General features: G+C 46.9%; 1 protein-coding gene across 2 annotated transcripts in view; it reads left to right on the top strand.

The window, feature by feature from the left end:
- Positions 1-15,142, top strand: part of rabggtb (Rab geranylgeranyltransferase subunit beta) — a 50,996-nt gene that overhangs the window by 25,516 nt on the left and 10,338 nt on the right. The window contains exons 5-9 of one of the 2 annotated variants that reach the window (XM_078407872.1): positions 2,444-2,496; positions 4,283-4,393; positions 8,596-8,721; positions 9,356-9,505; positions 14,360-14,559. In XM_078407872.1, coding sequence (XP_078263998.1) covers positions 2,444-2,496; positions 4,283-4,393; positions 8,596-8,721; positions 9,356-9,505; positions 14,360-14,500 — 581 coding nt within the window. In that variant the 3' untranslated portion in view covers positions 14,501-14,559. Of the gene's footprint in view, positions 1-2,443; positions 2,497-4,282; positions 4,394-8,595; positions 8,722-9,355; positions 9,506-14,359; positions 14,560-15,142 lie in introns of those variants that run through there. The other variant, XM_078407873.1, reaches the window with a different exon arrangement.

A 15,142-nucleotide genomic window follows, 5' to 3' on the forward strand; every position in this document is an offset into this window, starting at 1 on the left:
GGCTCCTGTAAATTGTCCCTAGTGCGTAGTGAGCTGGTGGTGTATGGGTGATCACTGTGAGCTGGTGTTTGGGTGATCGCTGTGTATGGGTGATCGCTGTGAACTGGTGGTGTATGGGTGATCACTGTGAGCTGGTGGTGTATGGGTGATCGCTGTGAGCTGGTGGTGTATGGGTGATCGCTGTGAGGTGGTGGTGTATGTGTGATCGCTGTGAGCTGGTGGTGTATGGGTGATCACTGTGAGCTGGTGGTGTATGGGTGATCAATGTGAGCTGGTGGTGTATGGGTGATCGCTGTGAGCTGGTGGTGTATGGGTGATCGCTGTGAGCTGGTGGTGTATGGGTAATCGCTGTGAGCTGGTGTTTGGGTGATCGCTGTGAGCTGGTGGTGTATGGGTGATCGCTGTGAGGTGGTGTATGGGTGATCACTGTGAGCTGGTGGTGTATGGGTGATCGCTGTGAGCTGGTGGTGTATGGGTGATCGCTGTGAGCTGGTGGTGTATGGGTGATCACTGTGAGCTGGTGGTGTATGGGTGATCGCTGTGAGCTGGTGGTGTATGGGTGATCACTGTGAGCTGGTGGTGTATGGGTGATCGCTGTGAGCTGGTGGTGTATGGGTGATCGCTGGTCGGCGTTGACTCAGTGGGCTGTAGGGCCTGTTTCCATGCTGTATCTCTAAATGAATAAACTAAATGTGCTGTTTGGCCTCTTTCTTAAGGGTTAGCAGGTACCTTTTAACAATGAGGGAAACAGTCCCCAGAGCCTCAGTCTGTTGAGCATCTCAGTGCTATCTTTTTGTATCATGGATTATTTAAGTTTGTAGCCAAGAGTAAAGATGTGTGGAGATCCACTTACTGCAATGGATTGGAGTCTTGCTGCCATTGGTTTCACTGCCAAAGTGGGTTTGCTAGTTTGATTGTGAAGCTGAGAGACGGGAGGGTGAGTGGAATAGACATGTGTTCTCTGGAGTTTAGACACTTCCTGTGAAACCTTGCAGGATAGATGCTGCAAGCCTGTGCTTAGAGCAGAGACACGTTCCACTGATCTGGGGTCTCTAATCCGAGGATACATGGAACCTGGGTCTCTGGCGCTGTAAGGCCGCAACACGACCACTGCACCACCGGTGGATCGTGGTGTACCGTTCTCCCTCGTTGTCCCACGAGGGCAGGTTAGGGAAAACTCCATTGCTGGGTCTGGACTTGCAGAAAGGATGGCAGGTCCTCATTCCTGAAGGGCTTTCTAAAACATGTGAGTTTATAAAAATAGAAAATAGGTGCAGGAAGAGGCCATTCGGCCCTTCGAGCCAGCACCGCCATTCATTGTGATCATGGCTGATCATCCACAATCAGTAACCCGTGCCTGCCTTCTCCCCATATCCCTTGATTCCACTAGCCCCTAGAGCTCTATCTAACTCTTTAAATTCATATATATATATATTTTTCATATTTCAGATACAGCGCGGAAACAGGCCTTTTCGGCCCACCAAGTCCGCACCGCCCAGTGATCCCCGTACACTAACACTATCCTACACACACTAGGGACAATTTTTTACATATACCCAGTCAATTAACCTACATACCTGTGCGTCTTTGGAGTGTGGGAGGAAACCGAAGATCTCGGAGAAAACCCACGCAGGTCACAGGGAGAACATACAAACTCCTTACAGTACAGCACCCGTAGTCAGGATCGAACCTGAGTCTCCGGCGCTGCATTCGCTGTAAAGCAGCAACTCTACCGCTGCGCTACCGTGCCGCCACAGTATTGGCCTCCAGTGAATTGGCCTCCACTGCCTTCTGTGGCAGAGAATTCCACAAATTCACAACTCTCTGCGTGAAAAAGTTTTTTCTCATCTCAGTTTTAATATTTTGTATGAGCAACTGTTTTAAAAAAAAAAATCCATCTGTCTTAGCTACATAATGTCAGTCCTGCAGCTGCCATGGTGTGATTGTGGTCGTACCTTGTCACCACTGTGTCTGGCCTCTGATGTAGTGGTCCAGCATCATGACTGCAACACCACAGCCCCACACACGCCATGCTGAGTTCCCAGCCGACTCACTAACATTGCGATAGGTACAAAAAGCTGGAGTAGCATCTCTGGAGAAAAGAAATGGGTGACATTTCGGGTCTGAAGAAGTGTCTCAACCCGAAACGTGACCTATTCCTTTTCACCACTGGAGTTACTCCAGCAATTTGTGTCTATCTTTGAAAACATTGATCTTGATTCACCTTCTTGTCTGCAGTGCCCTGGTCTTCAGTCGGTAACGATGCAGGCACACCATTACTGAAACACAACACTCACTGTGTTTGAATCACCTTCTGCACCAATGCATATTTTTAGATTGGCTGTCTAATGCAAGAGTTGAGCATGGTCACAGTTGTGTTTTGCTGCTCTGTGTTCAAGACCGTGATAACGTCATGCCACTGAAAACTTTCTTGTCCTTGCAGGTGAAATCGACACTAGGTTCTCATTTTGTGCTGTAGCAACGCTGGCACTTCTGGTAAGAACATTATCTACTCAAGTCCCTGTTCATACCCCCTCGTTTTCACCTGTTCCACAGCTGACAATGGACCATTGTGAGCTCCACCTTTCCTAGATCATCCTTGCTGGCCTTGATTTGTTCTTTTAATACCTTTCATTCTTTTGTTCTTTGTACCTTTTCAAACCTCTACTTTCCCTCTCCCCTGACTCTCAGTTTGAAGAAGGATCTCAACCCAAAACTTCACCTATCCATGTTCTCCAGAGATGCTGCCTGACCCGCTGAGTTACTCCAGCACTCTGTGAAACGTCACCTATCCATGTTCTCCAGAGATGCTGCCTGACCCGTTGAGTTACTCCAGCACTCTGTGAAACGTCACCTATCCATGTTCTCCACAGATGCTGCCTGATCCGCTGAGTTACTCCAGCACTCTGTGAAACGTCACCTATCCATGTTCTCCACAGATGCTGCCTGACCCGCTGAGTTACTCCAGCATTTTGTTTCTATCTTCTTGCTTAATTTTTTGCTTGCTTTACACATTTTACACTGTTAGGCAATAACAGCCTCAATGACCTCCTCTGGACACTTGTTCCGTACACCCACCACCCTCTGTGTGAAAAGGTTGCCCCTCAGGTTCCTATTAAATCTTTCCCATCTCACCTTAAACTTATGTCCTCTGGTTCTTGATTCCACTATTCTGGGTAAAAAAACCTCTGCATTCACCCTATACACCGATCAGCCAAAACATTATGACCTCTGACAGGCGAAGTGAATAACATTGATTATCTTGTTACAATGGCACCTGCCAAGGGGTGGGATATATTAGGCAGCAAGTGAACAGTCAGTTCTTGAAGTTGATGCGTTGGATACAGGAAAAATGGGCGGGAATAAAGACCTGAGCAACTTTGACAAGGGCCAAATTGTTATGGCCAGACGACTGGGTCAGAGCATCTCTGAAACGGCAAGGCTTGTGGGGTGCTCCCGGTCAGCAGTACCTACCGACAGTGGTCCGAGGAGGGACAAACCACAAACCGGCGACAGGGTGTTGGGCGCCCAAGGCTCATTGATGCGCGAGGACAATGAAGGCTATCCCGTCTGGTCCGAACCGACAGAAGGTCGACTGTGGCACAAGTCACAGAAAATGTTAATGGTGGTCACGGGAGGAATCTGTCACAATACACAGTGCATCGCACCCTGCTGCGTATGGGGCTGCACACGGAGGACCAACAGCATATTAGGCAGGTGGGCATAATGTTTTGGCTCATCAGGTCATAATGTTTTGGCTGATCAGTGTATATTCCACTCATTAACTTCTCAACTTTAAAGATCACCCCTCATTACCCCTATTCTCCAAGGAATAAAGTCCTAGCCTACCCAACCTCGCCCTGTAGCTCAGTCCTTCGAGTCCTGGCAACATACTCGTGAGTCTTCTCTCCAAATATATCTTTCCTTTAGCAGGGTGACCAAAACTGAACATAATATTCCAAACGTGGCCTCACCGACGTCTTGCACAATATTCTCTGATACAATCGCTCAACTTTTCAAATCTTTTTTCTACCTCTAAATTTATTTCCTTACTCTACCCATTGTTCTTGAGTTTGACTTGATTGTATTTATGTGTAGTATAACTGATATGTTTGGATAGCATTGGAAAAAAAAGCTTTTCATTGTAATTCAGTCAACTTGTCAATACGAAACGTAAACCTAAACGTAGAATTGAAGGGGTTCAACTTGTTAATGAATGTTTTTTTATCGCCTTCATTGCTGCGTGTAAGGGCTATAATACTAGTGTTTGGTTGCTTTCCAGGGAAGACTTGATGCTGTTAATCTAGAATCAGCAACAGAATTTATTGTATCTTGCATGAACTTTGATGGAGGATTTGGATGCAGGCCAGGATCTGAATCTCACGCAGGACAGGCAAGCTAGCGTTGGCTTTTAAAAGGAAATGGCTTTTAATCATTGAAACTTTATCCCGCACTATTAATTCCTCGTGTTGGACATACAATGAAAAGAGCTGTTGTCACGCCCTCATTTACCTGGATTCATCTATTCTCCCCCCCCTCTCCTCCTACCTGGTTTAATCTCCCCTCCCACCACCTATAAATCTGGGCATCATCTCCCTCGGCAAGGCCAGCAGCATAATTTTTTTTAGATTTAGATTTAGAGATACAGCGCGGAAACAGGCCCTTCGGCCCACTGAGCCCAGCGATCTCCGCACATTAACACTATCCTACACACACCAGGGACAATTTTTAAAAACATTTTTACCCAGTCAATTAACTTACATACCTGTACGTCTTTCCAGTGTGGGAGGAAACCGAAGATCTCGGAGAAAACCCACGCAGGTCACGGGGAGAACGTACAAACTCCGTACAGACGGCGCCCGTAGTCAGGATCGAACCTGAGTCTCCGGCGCTGCATTCGCTGTAAGGCAGCAACTCTACCGCTGCACTACCGTGCAGCCCTTCATGACCAGTCTCGCCCCGGTCACTCCCTCTTCTCCCCTCTCCCATCGGGCAAGAGGTACAGAAGTGTGAAAACGCACACCTCCAGATTCAGGGACAGCTGTTATCAGGCAACTGAACCGTCCTATCACCAACTCAAGAGTGGTCCTGACCTCCCATTGGAGACCTTTGAACTATAATTGGACATGACTGGCCTTTATCTTGCACTGACGTTATTCCCTTTATCCTGTATCTGTGCTCTGTGCACTGTGGACGGCTTGATTGTAATCATGTGCAGTATTTTCACTGACCGCAAAAAAAAACTTTTCGCTGCACCACTGCACACATGACATTAATTAATAAACTAAAAGGCATGAAACGTTTCTTTTCCTATCTGATTCCATCTGCCCATATTTCCTCTTTTATCTTGTCCCATCTATTGTTGCTTGTGTGTAGACTTTCTTCCTCCAAAGTGCATTACCTCAGCCTGAGTCATAGAGTCATACAGTGTCAGCCCAACTTGCCCACACCGACCCACATGTCCCATCTACACTAGTCCCACCTGCCCACACCGACCCACATGTCCCATCTACACTAGTCCCACCTGCCCACACCGACCAACATGCCCCATCTACACTAGTCCCACCTGCCCACACCGGCCAACATGTCCCATCTACACTAGTCCCACCTGCCCACACTGACCAACATGCCCCATCTACACTAGTCCCACCTGCCCACACCGACCCACATGTCCCATCTACACTAGTCCCACCTGCCCACACCGACCAACATGCCCCATCTACACTAGTCCTACCTGCCCACACTAACCAACATGCCCCATCTACACTAGTCCCACCTGCCCACACCGACCAACATGTCCCATCTACACTAGTCCCACCTGCCCACACCGACCAACATGCCCCATCTACACTAGTCCCACCTGCCCACACCGACCAACGTGCCCCATCTACACTAGTCCCACCTGCCCACACCGACCAACATGCCCCATCTACACTAGTCCCACCTGCCCACACCGACCAACATGTCCCATCTACACTAGTCCCACCTGCCCACACCGACCAACATGCCCCATCTACACTAGTCCCACCTGCCCACACCGACCAACATGCCCCATCTACACTAGTCCCACCTGCCCACGACCAATATGCCCCATCTACACTATTCCCACCTGCCCACACCGACCAACATGCCCCATCTACACTAGTCCCACCTGCCCACACCGACCAACATGCCCCATCTACACTAGTCCCACCTGCCCACGACCAACATGCCCCATCTACACTATTCCCACCTGCCCACACCGACCAACATGCCCCATCTACACTAGTCCTACCTGCCCACACCGACCAACTGTCTGTTTCTGTCTGTATCTGTCTCTGTCTGTCTGTCTGTCTGTCTGTCTGTCTGTCTGTCTGTCTGTCTGTCTGTCTGTCTGTCTGTCTGTCTGTCTGTCTGTCTGTCTGTCTGTCTGCCTGCCTGCCTGCCTGCCTGTCTGTCTGTCTGTCTGTCTGTCACTGTTATGTCTGTCACTCTCTCTGTGTCTGTCTGTCACTCTCTCGGTGTCTGTCACTCTCTCCGTGTCTGTCACTCTCTGTCACTCTCTGTCTGTCACTCTGTCTGTCACTCTCTCCGTGTCTGTCACTTTCTCTGTGTCTGTCACTCTCTCCGTGTCTGTCACGCTCTGTGTCTGTCACTCTATGTCTCTGTCACTCTCTCTGTCACTCACTCTGTCACTCACTCTCTGTCACTCTCTGTCTCTGTCGCTCTCTCTGTCTCTGTCACTCTCTCTGTCTCTGTCACTCTCTCTGTCTCTGTTACTCTCTCTGTCTCTGTCACTCACTCTCCCTGTCTCTGTCACTCTCTCTGTCTGTCACTCACTCTCTATCTATCTGTCACTCACTCTGTCTGTCACTCTCTGTCTCTATACACAGAATCAGAATCAGTTTATTGGCCAAGTATGTACACACACACACAGAATTTTACTTGGTGCTTTGCTCGCACATGGTAAAAACACAATATACATCAGACATTACAAACAAACATAATTAAAAAATGTAAAAATAAATTGCAAGAGTAAAAAGAGGCAGCTTTGCCATATATTGCACATGTAGGGGGAAATCATGCTTGACAAATCTGGAATTTTTTGAGGATGTAACTAGGAAAATTGACAAGGGAGAGTCAGTGGATGTGGTGTACCTCGACTTTCAGAAAGCCTTCGACAAGGTCCCACATAGGAGATTAGTGGGCAAAATTAGGGCACATGGTATTGGGGGTAGGGTACTGACATGGATAGAAAATTGGTTGACAGACAGAAAGCAAAGAGTGGGGATAAATGGGTCCCTTTCGGAATGGCAGGCAGTGACCAGTGGGGTACCGCAAGGTTCGGTGCTGGGACCCCAGCTATTTACGATATACATTAATGACTTAGACGAAGGGATTAAAAGTACCATTAGCAAATTTGCAGATGATACTAAGTTGGGGGGTAGTGTGAATTGTGAGGAAGATGCAATAAGGCTGCAGGGTGACTTGGACAGGTTGTGTGAGTGGGCGGATACATGGCAGATGCAGTTTAATGTAGATAAGTGTGAGGTTATTCACTTTGGAAGTAAGAATAGAAAGGCAGATTATTATCTGAATGGTGTCAAGTTAGGAGGAGGGGGAGTTCAACGAGATCTGGGTGTCCTAGTGCATCAGTCAATGAAAGGAAGCATGCAGGTACAGCAGGCAGTGAAGAAAGCCAATGGAATGTTGGCCTTCGTAACAAGAGGAGTTGAGTATAGGAGCAAAGAGGTCCTTCTACAGTTGTACCGGGCCCTGGTGAGACCGCACCTGGAGTACTGTGTGCAGTTCTGGTCTCCAAATTTGAGGAAGGATATTCTTGCTATGGAGGGCGTGCAGCGTAGGTTCACCAGGTTAATTCCCGGAATGGCGGGACTGTCGTATGTTGAAAGGCTGGAGCGATTGGGCTTGTATACACTGGAATTTAGAAGGATGAGGGGGGATCTTATTGAAACATATAAGATAATTAGGGGATTGGACACATTAGAGGCAGATAACATGTTCCCAATGTTGGGGGAGTCCAGAACAAGGAGCCACAGTTTAAGAATAAGGGGTAGGCCATTTAGAACGGAGATGAGGAAGAACTTTTTCAGTCAGAGGGTGGTGAAGGTGTGGAATTCTCTGCCTCAGAAGGCAGTGGAGGCCAGTTCGTTGGATGCTTTCAAGAGAGAGCTGGATAGAGCTCTTAATGATAGCGGAGTGAGGGGGTATGGGGAGAAGGCAGGAACGGGGTACTGATTGAGAGTGATCAGCCATGATCGCATTGAATGGCGGTGCTGGCTCGAAGGGCTGAATGGCCTACTCCTGCACCTATTGTCTATTGTCTATTGTCTAGATATCTAAAGTGCACTTGGAGAGTGCATAAGTGTTTGTCTTACAGACCAGACTGTAGTGGTGTGAAGTACATCTCCCACTCGTGGGAAGAAGCTGTTTGTGTGTCTGGATGTATTTTGTGTCTACTTGTATGTGTACGTGTATATATAATTGGCCCAGTGTGACTGGGACTAAATGGGTACGGTGTATTGTCCGCGTGTTTAACGGTACCTCTGCGGTCGGAGGTGTTTAACCAACGCTGTGCTGTGCTGTCCTGTCCAGATCTACTGCTGCACGGGGTTTCTCGCTATAACAGGCCAGTTACACCACATCAACGCTGACCTGCTGGGCTGGTGGCTCTGTGAGCGCCAGCTGCCATCTGGAGGACTCAACGGGCGCCCTGAGAAGGTACCTACTCCTCGCTGGCATTACACCTGCTCTCCTCACTTTGTTTCCACACGGTTTAGTTTGGTACAGAGACACAACATGGAAACACTGAGTTCCCCACGACCAGCGATCCCCGCACACTCGCTCTATATTCTAGAAAGTATCCCACTTTCTCATCCACTTCAGGACAATTAAGGATACTAAACTACACTAGTGTAGAACACTATCGAACGATTGTACAACGCACTGCACTAGGGACAACAGTACAATACACTCGGGGAAATTTAGTGTAATTTAGTGATACAGCGTGTAAACAGGATCTTCATGCCACCGAGTCCACAATGACTATCGATCACCTGTTCACACTAGTTCTATGTTAATCCACTTTCTCATCCACTCCCTACACACTAGGAACAATTTACAGCAGCCAATTAACCTACAAACCTGTACATCTTTGGAGTGTGGAAGGTAACTGGAGAAAACACGTGGTCAAAGGGAGAATGTACCAATTCTGTACAGACAGCACCCGGGGTCAGGATGGAACCTGGGTCCCTGGCACTGTGAGGCAGCGGCTCTACCCGCTGTCTTGTAACATGTATCCTAGTTGTGGGTATTGGCTGACAGGTTCTGTCTGATCTCCGCGTTGCCTCCTCAGCTGCCTGACGTCTGTTATTCCTGGTGGGTCTTAGCTTCCCTGAAGATCATCGGCCGGTTGCACTGGATCGACAAGGAGAAGTTGTCCGCTTTCATCCTGGCCTGTCAGGACGATGAGACCGGCGGGTTTGCCGACCGGCCCGGAGATGTGGTAAGTGTCCAGTAACCAGGGAAGAGGTTCGCGACAGGAGGTAGGTAAGCTCTTGGGCAGCGGGCAGGAGCAAACAGGAATTATAGTTAGAATTGTTAAGTGTCTTATTGTCATATGTCCCAAAATGGAACAATGAAATTTAGTTTTAGTTTTAGAGATACAGCGCGGAAACAGACCTTTTCGGCCCTCCGAGTCCATGCCGACCAGCGATCCCCGCACATTAACATTATCCTACACCCACTAGGGACAACTTACAATTATACCAAGTATATAAACCCAAGCCAATTAACCTACAAACCTACACATCTTTGGAGTGTGGGAGGAAACCGAAGTTCTCGGAGAAAACCCACGCAGGTCACGGGGAGAACGTACAAACTCCGTACAGACAGCACCCGTAGTCGGGATCGAACCCGGGTCTCCGGCGCTGCAAGCGCTGTAAGGCAGCAACTCTACCGCTGCACATCATAACAGAAATGTAAAAATAATACTTTGTAAAACCCATTATAAACAATAGAAAAGATCAATATATATATAGTGAACTCTTTTTAAACAACAAAAAGTTCTATATAGACTTTTTGTTGTTTAAAAAGTTATATATATATATATGGGTGTTTCGTAAATAAGGGTACCAACCTGTAGGTGACCAAATTTGGAAGTTATTAAACTATAACGAAATTCCACAGCATTAAAAATGCTATGATCCTTTTGTGCTAATTTGTGATCAAAATCGACCAAGTCAAGTCAAGTCAATTTTATTTGTATAGCACATTTAAAAACAACCCACGTTGACCAAAGTGCTGTACATCAGTTCAGGTACTAAGAAACGAACATACAATGGCACACAAACATAACAGCACATACATAAACAGTTCACAGCGCCCCCTCAGAGGGCCTCAAATGCTAGGGAGTAGAAATAGGTTTTGAGCCTGGACTTAAAGGAGTCGATGGAGGGGGCAGTTCTGATGGGGAGAGGGATGCTGTTCCACAGTCTCGGAGCTGCAACCGCAAAAGCGCGGTCACCCCTGAGCTTAAGCCTAGACCACGGGATAGTCAGTAACCCCAAGTCGGCCGACATGAGGGACCTGGAGATAGAGTGGTGGGTTAGAAAACCAAAATTTAATACTTTCAAAATTTGAAAAAAAAACGAGAAAAAAAATATTAATTTAAAAAAAAATGTACATAAATGAGAAAGAATATAGTAACCTTTCATCGAATTCGATGTTAATTTACTTGAAATTTGCCCGGAACCAGCATCTGTGTAGACCAGAGCATACTTTCACCGATACATGGCGTTATGTAGAACCCGATCATTTTCGATTCCTGTCGCTACAGTGCAGACACTTTACAACAACATAGCAACAAGCAATGCAAGGTTAATGGAATTTAAACCTTTCTATAGTAAACTAGAAGCAACGTTTACGAGAAAAGAACGAAAAAGTGGAAAAGATTTTTACTAACCAATGATTCCAAGCAAAGAAAAGTGAATACAACGTTCTTCAGAGTGCCCACACCGTGCCCACACCGTGCCCCACCGTGCCCACACCGTGCCGTGCCCACACCGTGCCCCACCATGCCCACACCGTGCCGTGCCCACACTGTGCCGTGCCCACACTGTGCCCCACCATGCCCACACCGTGCCGTGCCCACACCGTGCCGTGCCCACACCATGCCCACACCGTGCCGTGCCCACACCGTGCCGTGCCCACACCGTGCCCACACCGTGCCGTGCCCACACCGTACCGTGCCCACACGTGCCGTGCCCACACCGTGCCGTGCCCACACCGTGCCGTGCCCACACCGTACCGTGCCCACACGTGCCGTGCCCACAACACCGTGCCCACACCGTGCCGTGACCACACCGTGCCCACACCGTGACCACTTGGATACTGTCCCTTATACTGGTTTCTACGTAACCCACCACGAGGCCCGTAGTTTAGGTCAGGGTCATTACAATCGCATTGTTTGAATTTAAACAAAAATCGCGACAAGTGCAAATAAAAAAGTTCTAGCATTGACACGGTCAGAAAACGGGAGGGACCACAGAATTAGACATCGATAAAATACGTGAGCAAACTAGATTTGTATTTCATGAATCTAAGTTCTATTCATTATCAAGTATTTTAATGGAAAGCCTAAACACAAAATATAAACAATGAAAAAGCAAGAATACATATAAAAACAGTTACACAGCTTTTAAAGAACATATTCACACGTGGACAAGGATGCTCACGTTTTGCTGCATCAGAAAAACATCAAATCAGGTGATAAATGATAAAAAAAATCATAATCATAACCAGAATTTGAGTTATGTAGAGTTATTTAACTGCAAAATTAATGTGATATTTCTGGCATAAATTATCCTAAGGATTTGATGAAATTCTGCTTGAAAAAAGTCACAAAAAAGGGCAAGAAAATACAGGGACGCATCTGATATTTTTCTTTGTAAAAACAGATTTATTTATTTTTGCTTCATCTCATTATTTTGGCTATACACCATGATCTATACTATTTAAAATACAGGATGTTAAACAATGATTATTACATAAAAAACAGGAAAATAACTTGGAGACCTTCAGTTTCACTACTGAGTGCTGTATTTACGGAAACACCTCATATTTCGCTTGGGCAGCTTAAAGCCCAGCGGTATGAACATTGACTTCTCCAACTTTAGATAGTTCCTCTGTCCCTCTCTTCCCCTCCCCCTTCCCAGTTCTCCCTCTACCTTCCTGTCTCCATCTATATCCTTCCTTTGTCCCGTCCCCTTGACATCAGTCTGAAGAAGGGTCTTGGCCCGAAACATCACCCATTCCTTCTCTCCTGAGATGCTGCCTGACCTGCTGAGTTACTCCAGCATTTTGTGAAATAAATACCTTCGATGTGTACCAGCCTCTGCAGTTATTTTCTTACACTATATATATATGTATATATATATATATATATATGTATATATATATATATATATATGTATATATATATATATATATATATATATATATATATATATATATATATATATATATATAAATAAATAAATATTTAAAGAAAAATATATAGAATGTTTTTGTCATGTATATATATATATATATATATATATTTAAAAAAACAAACAGACAAATAAATAGACAATTGTAGTGCAAAGTCAAAAATGTTGTTCCCAAGTCTTTGTATTTTGGAGCCTATTTGAAGGTTGTAGTTTTAATAGCCTGGTGGTTATAGGTTGTTTATCATGGAACCATGGTGGTATTTGGAGTTTGGTGTGATGCAGACAAGGAAACATGCGTTGCATTTGGAGTTTGGCGTGTTGTAGTCATGGAATCATGGGGGTATTTGGAGTTTGGCGTGATGCAGGCATGTAAACATGCGTTGCATTTGGAGTTTGGTATGTTACCTTTAGAGTAAGGTGTCCAATGTAGCAGGAATCCGAGCTGATGCAGAAGAGGCTTGTGCTGCCTTGTGCCAGGGGTGATGGTGGAGGCAGGTATGATAGGGCGTGAGGGCATGCAGGGACGGTTTACCAGAATGCTGCCTGGGTTATAGGGTTTCAGTTACAGTGAGAGGTTGCACAGACTTGAATTGTTTACTCTATAATGTTGGAGGCTAAGGGGAGACTTGATAGAAATATATAACATTATGAGAGGTATTGATAGGGTAGACAGTCAGAACCTTTTACCCAGGGTCGGAATATTCAACACTAGGAGCTGTAAGGTGAGAGGGAGAAAGTTTAATGGAGATGTGCTGGGCAAGTTAGTTTTAGAGAGTGGTTGGGGCCTGGAATATATTGCATGGGGTGGTGGTGGAGGCAGATAGTGGCATTTAAGAGGCTTTTAGAGAGATATAGATCATGTACAAGCAGATGAGATCTGTTTAATGATGTCAAGCTTGGCACAAAGATTGCGGGTAGAAGGGCTCGTTCCTGTGCTCTACTGTTCTGTTTACGAGAATAACCCCAGGGATGATTGCTGAACACATGATGAGGGTTTGTGGGCACTGGGCCTGTACTCGCTGGAGTTTAGAAGGATGAGGGAGGACCTCATTGAAACATACCGAATAGTGAAAGGCCTGGTTAGAGTGGATGTGGAGAGGATGTTTCCACTAGTGGGAGAGTCTAGGACCAGAGGGCACAGCTCAGAATTAAATGACATACCTTTAGAATTTTGTAAACTAGAAGGTGGTGAATCAGTGGAATTCATGTCCACAGACGGCGGAGGCCAAGTCAGTGGGTATTTTTAAAGCATAGATCGATGGGTTTTTAATTAGTAAGGCTGTCAGGGGTTACGGGCAGAAGGCAGCAGAATGGGGTTGAGAGGGAAAGATAGATCAGCCATGATCGAATTGTAGAGCAGACTCGAAGGACCGAATGGCCTGATTCTGCTCCTATAACTTGTGAACTTGTTCATTTACAAGGAGATATACAAGTCTTGCAGATCTGTAAAGAATGATACGGCATAGAAACTGGCCCTTCAGCCCAACTTGGCCATGCCAACTAACATGCCCCATCTACACTAGTCCCACCTGTCCGCAATTGGCCCATATCATCTAAACGTGTCCTATCCGTTTACCTGTCCAAATGTCTCAATGGTATAGAATAAGTATTTCCCTGTACCTAGGTACACGTGATGGAGTCTGACGGTGCAGAAACAAGCCCTTTTGCCCAACTTGCCCAAGCCGATCAACATGTCCCATCTACACTATTCCCACTTGCCTGCAACTTGGCCCATATCCTTCTAAACCTGTCCTATCCATGTACCTGTCTAAATGTTTCTTAAAAGTTGCGATAGTTGGTAATAAGGAAGCCATGGAAGACGGCAGACATTGCTGAACTAGTTTGCTAACTGAAGGTTTCTCTGTGCCCAGGTTGATCCCTTCCACACGCTGTTTGGTGTGGCGGGCCTCTCTCTGATGGGAGACCGGCAGGTGAAGGTGGTGAGCCCAGTGTTCTGCATGCCTGAGGAGACGCTGCAGCGGATCGGCCTGCAGCCAGAGCTGCTGAGCTAGAGGGAGCGGGAAGCCCAGTGCTGCGTAGAATACCATCATGGACAATCGTGACTGTGCAAGGGGACTTGAACATTGATCCTCCCTCAGGCAGTGACCCACGGGCTGCCACTGCCACAGCCACTTGGTTTGTTCACTCTCGGGTTCTTGTGTACAAATCCAAGGCAGGTACTCTGCCAACACAAGAACCCGAGAGTGAACAAACCAAGTGGCTGTGGCAGTGGCAGCCCGTGGGTCACTGCCTGAGGGAGGATCAATGTATCAAGCCTGGATACTGGTGAGGGGGCTGATCGGCAGGTGGGTGGGGTCAGTGACAAAGGCTTCAGTCTCTGAGTTCACTTCTCTTTCTCCTCTCCGCACCCCCTTCCATCCTATTCCTCTCTCCGGCATAGCCTTGCATTCCTCCTCTCCTTATCTGACACCCTTTTGTCTGCTCTTCGCCTTTAGTTATTGTCACTTACTCCACCTATCTCACAATCACTCCCCCCTCACCTGTATCCACCTATCACTTGCCAGGCCTTCTCCCGCCCCCACCTCTTGTCCAGCTTTTCCCCCCGACTCCCATCAGTCTGAAGAAGGGTCCCGATCCGAAACGTCATCTGTCCATACCCTCCACAGATGCTGCCTGACCCGCTGAGCTCCTCC

Source organism: Rhinoraja longicauda, chromosome 11 (genome assembly GCF_053455715.1).
Source record: "Rhinoraja longicauda isolate Sanriku21f chromosome 11, sRhiLon1.1, whole genome shotgun sequence".
NCBI lineage: Eukaryota > Metazoa > Chordata > Chondrichthyes > Rajiformes > Arhynchobatidae > Rhinoraja > Rhinoraja longicauda.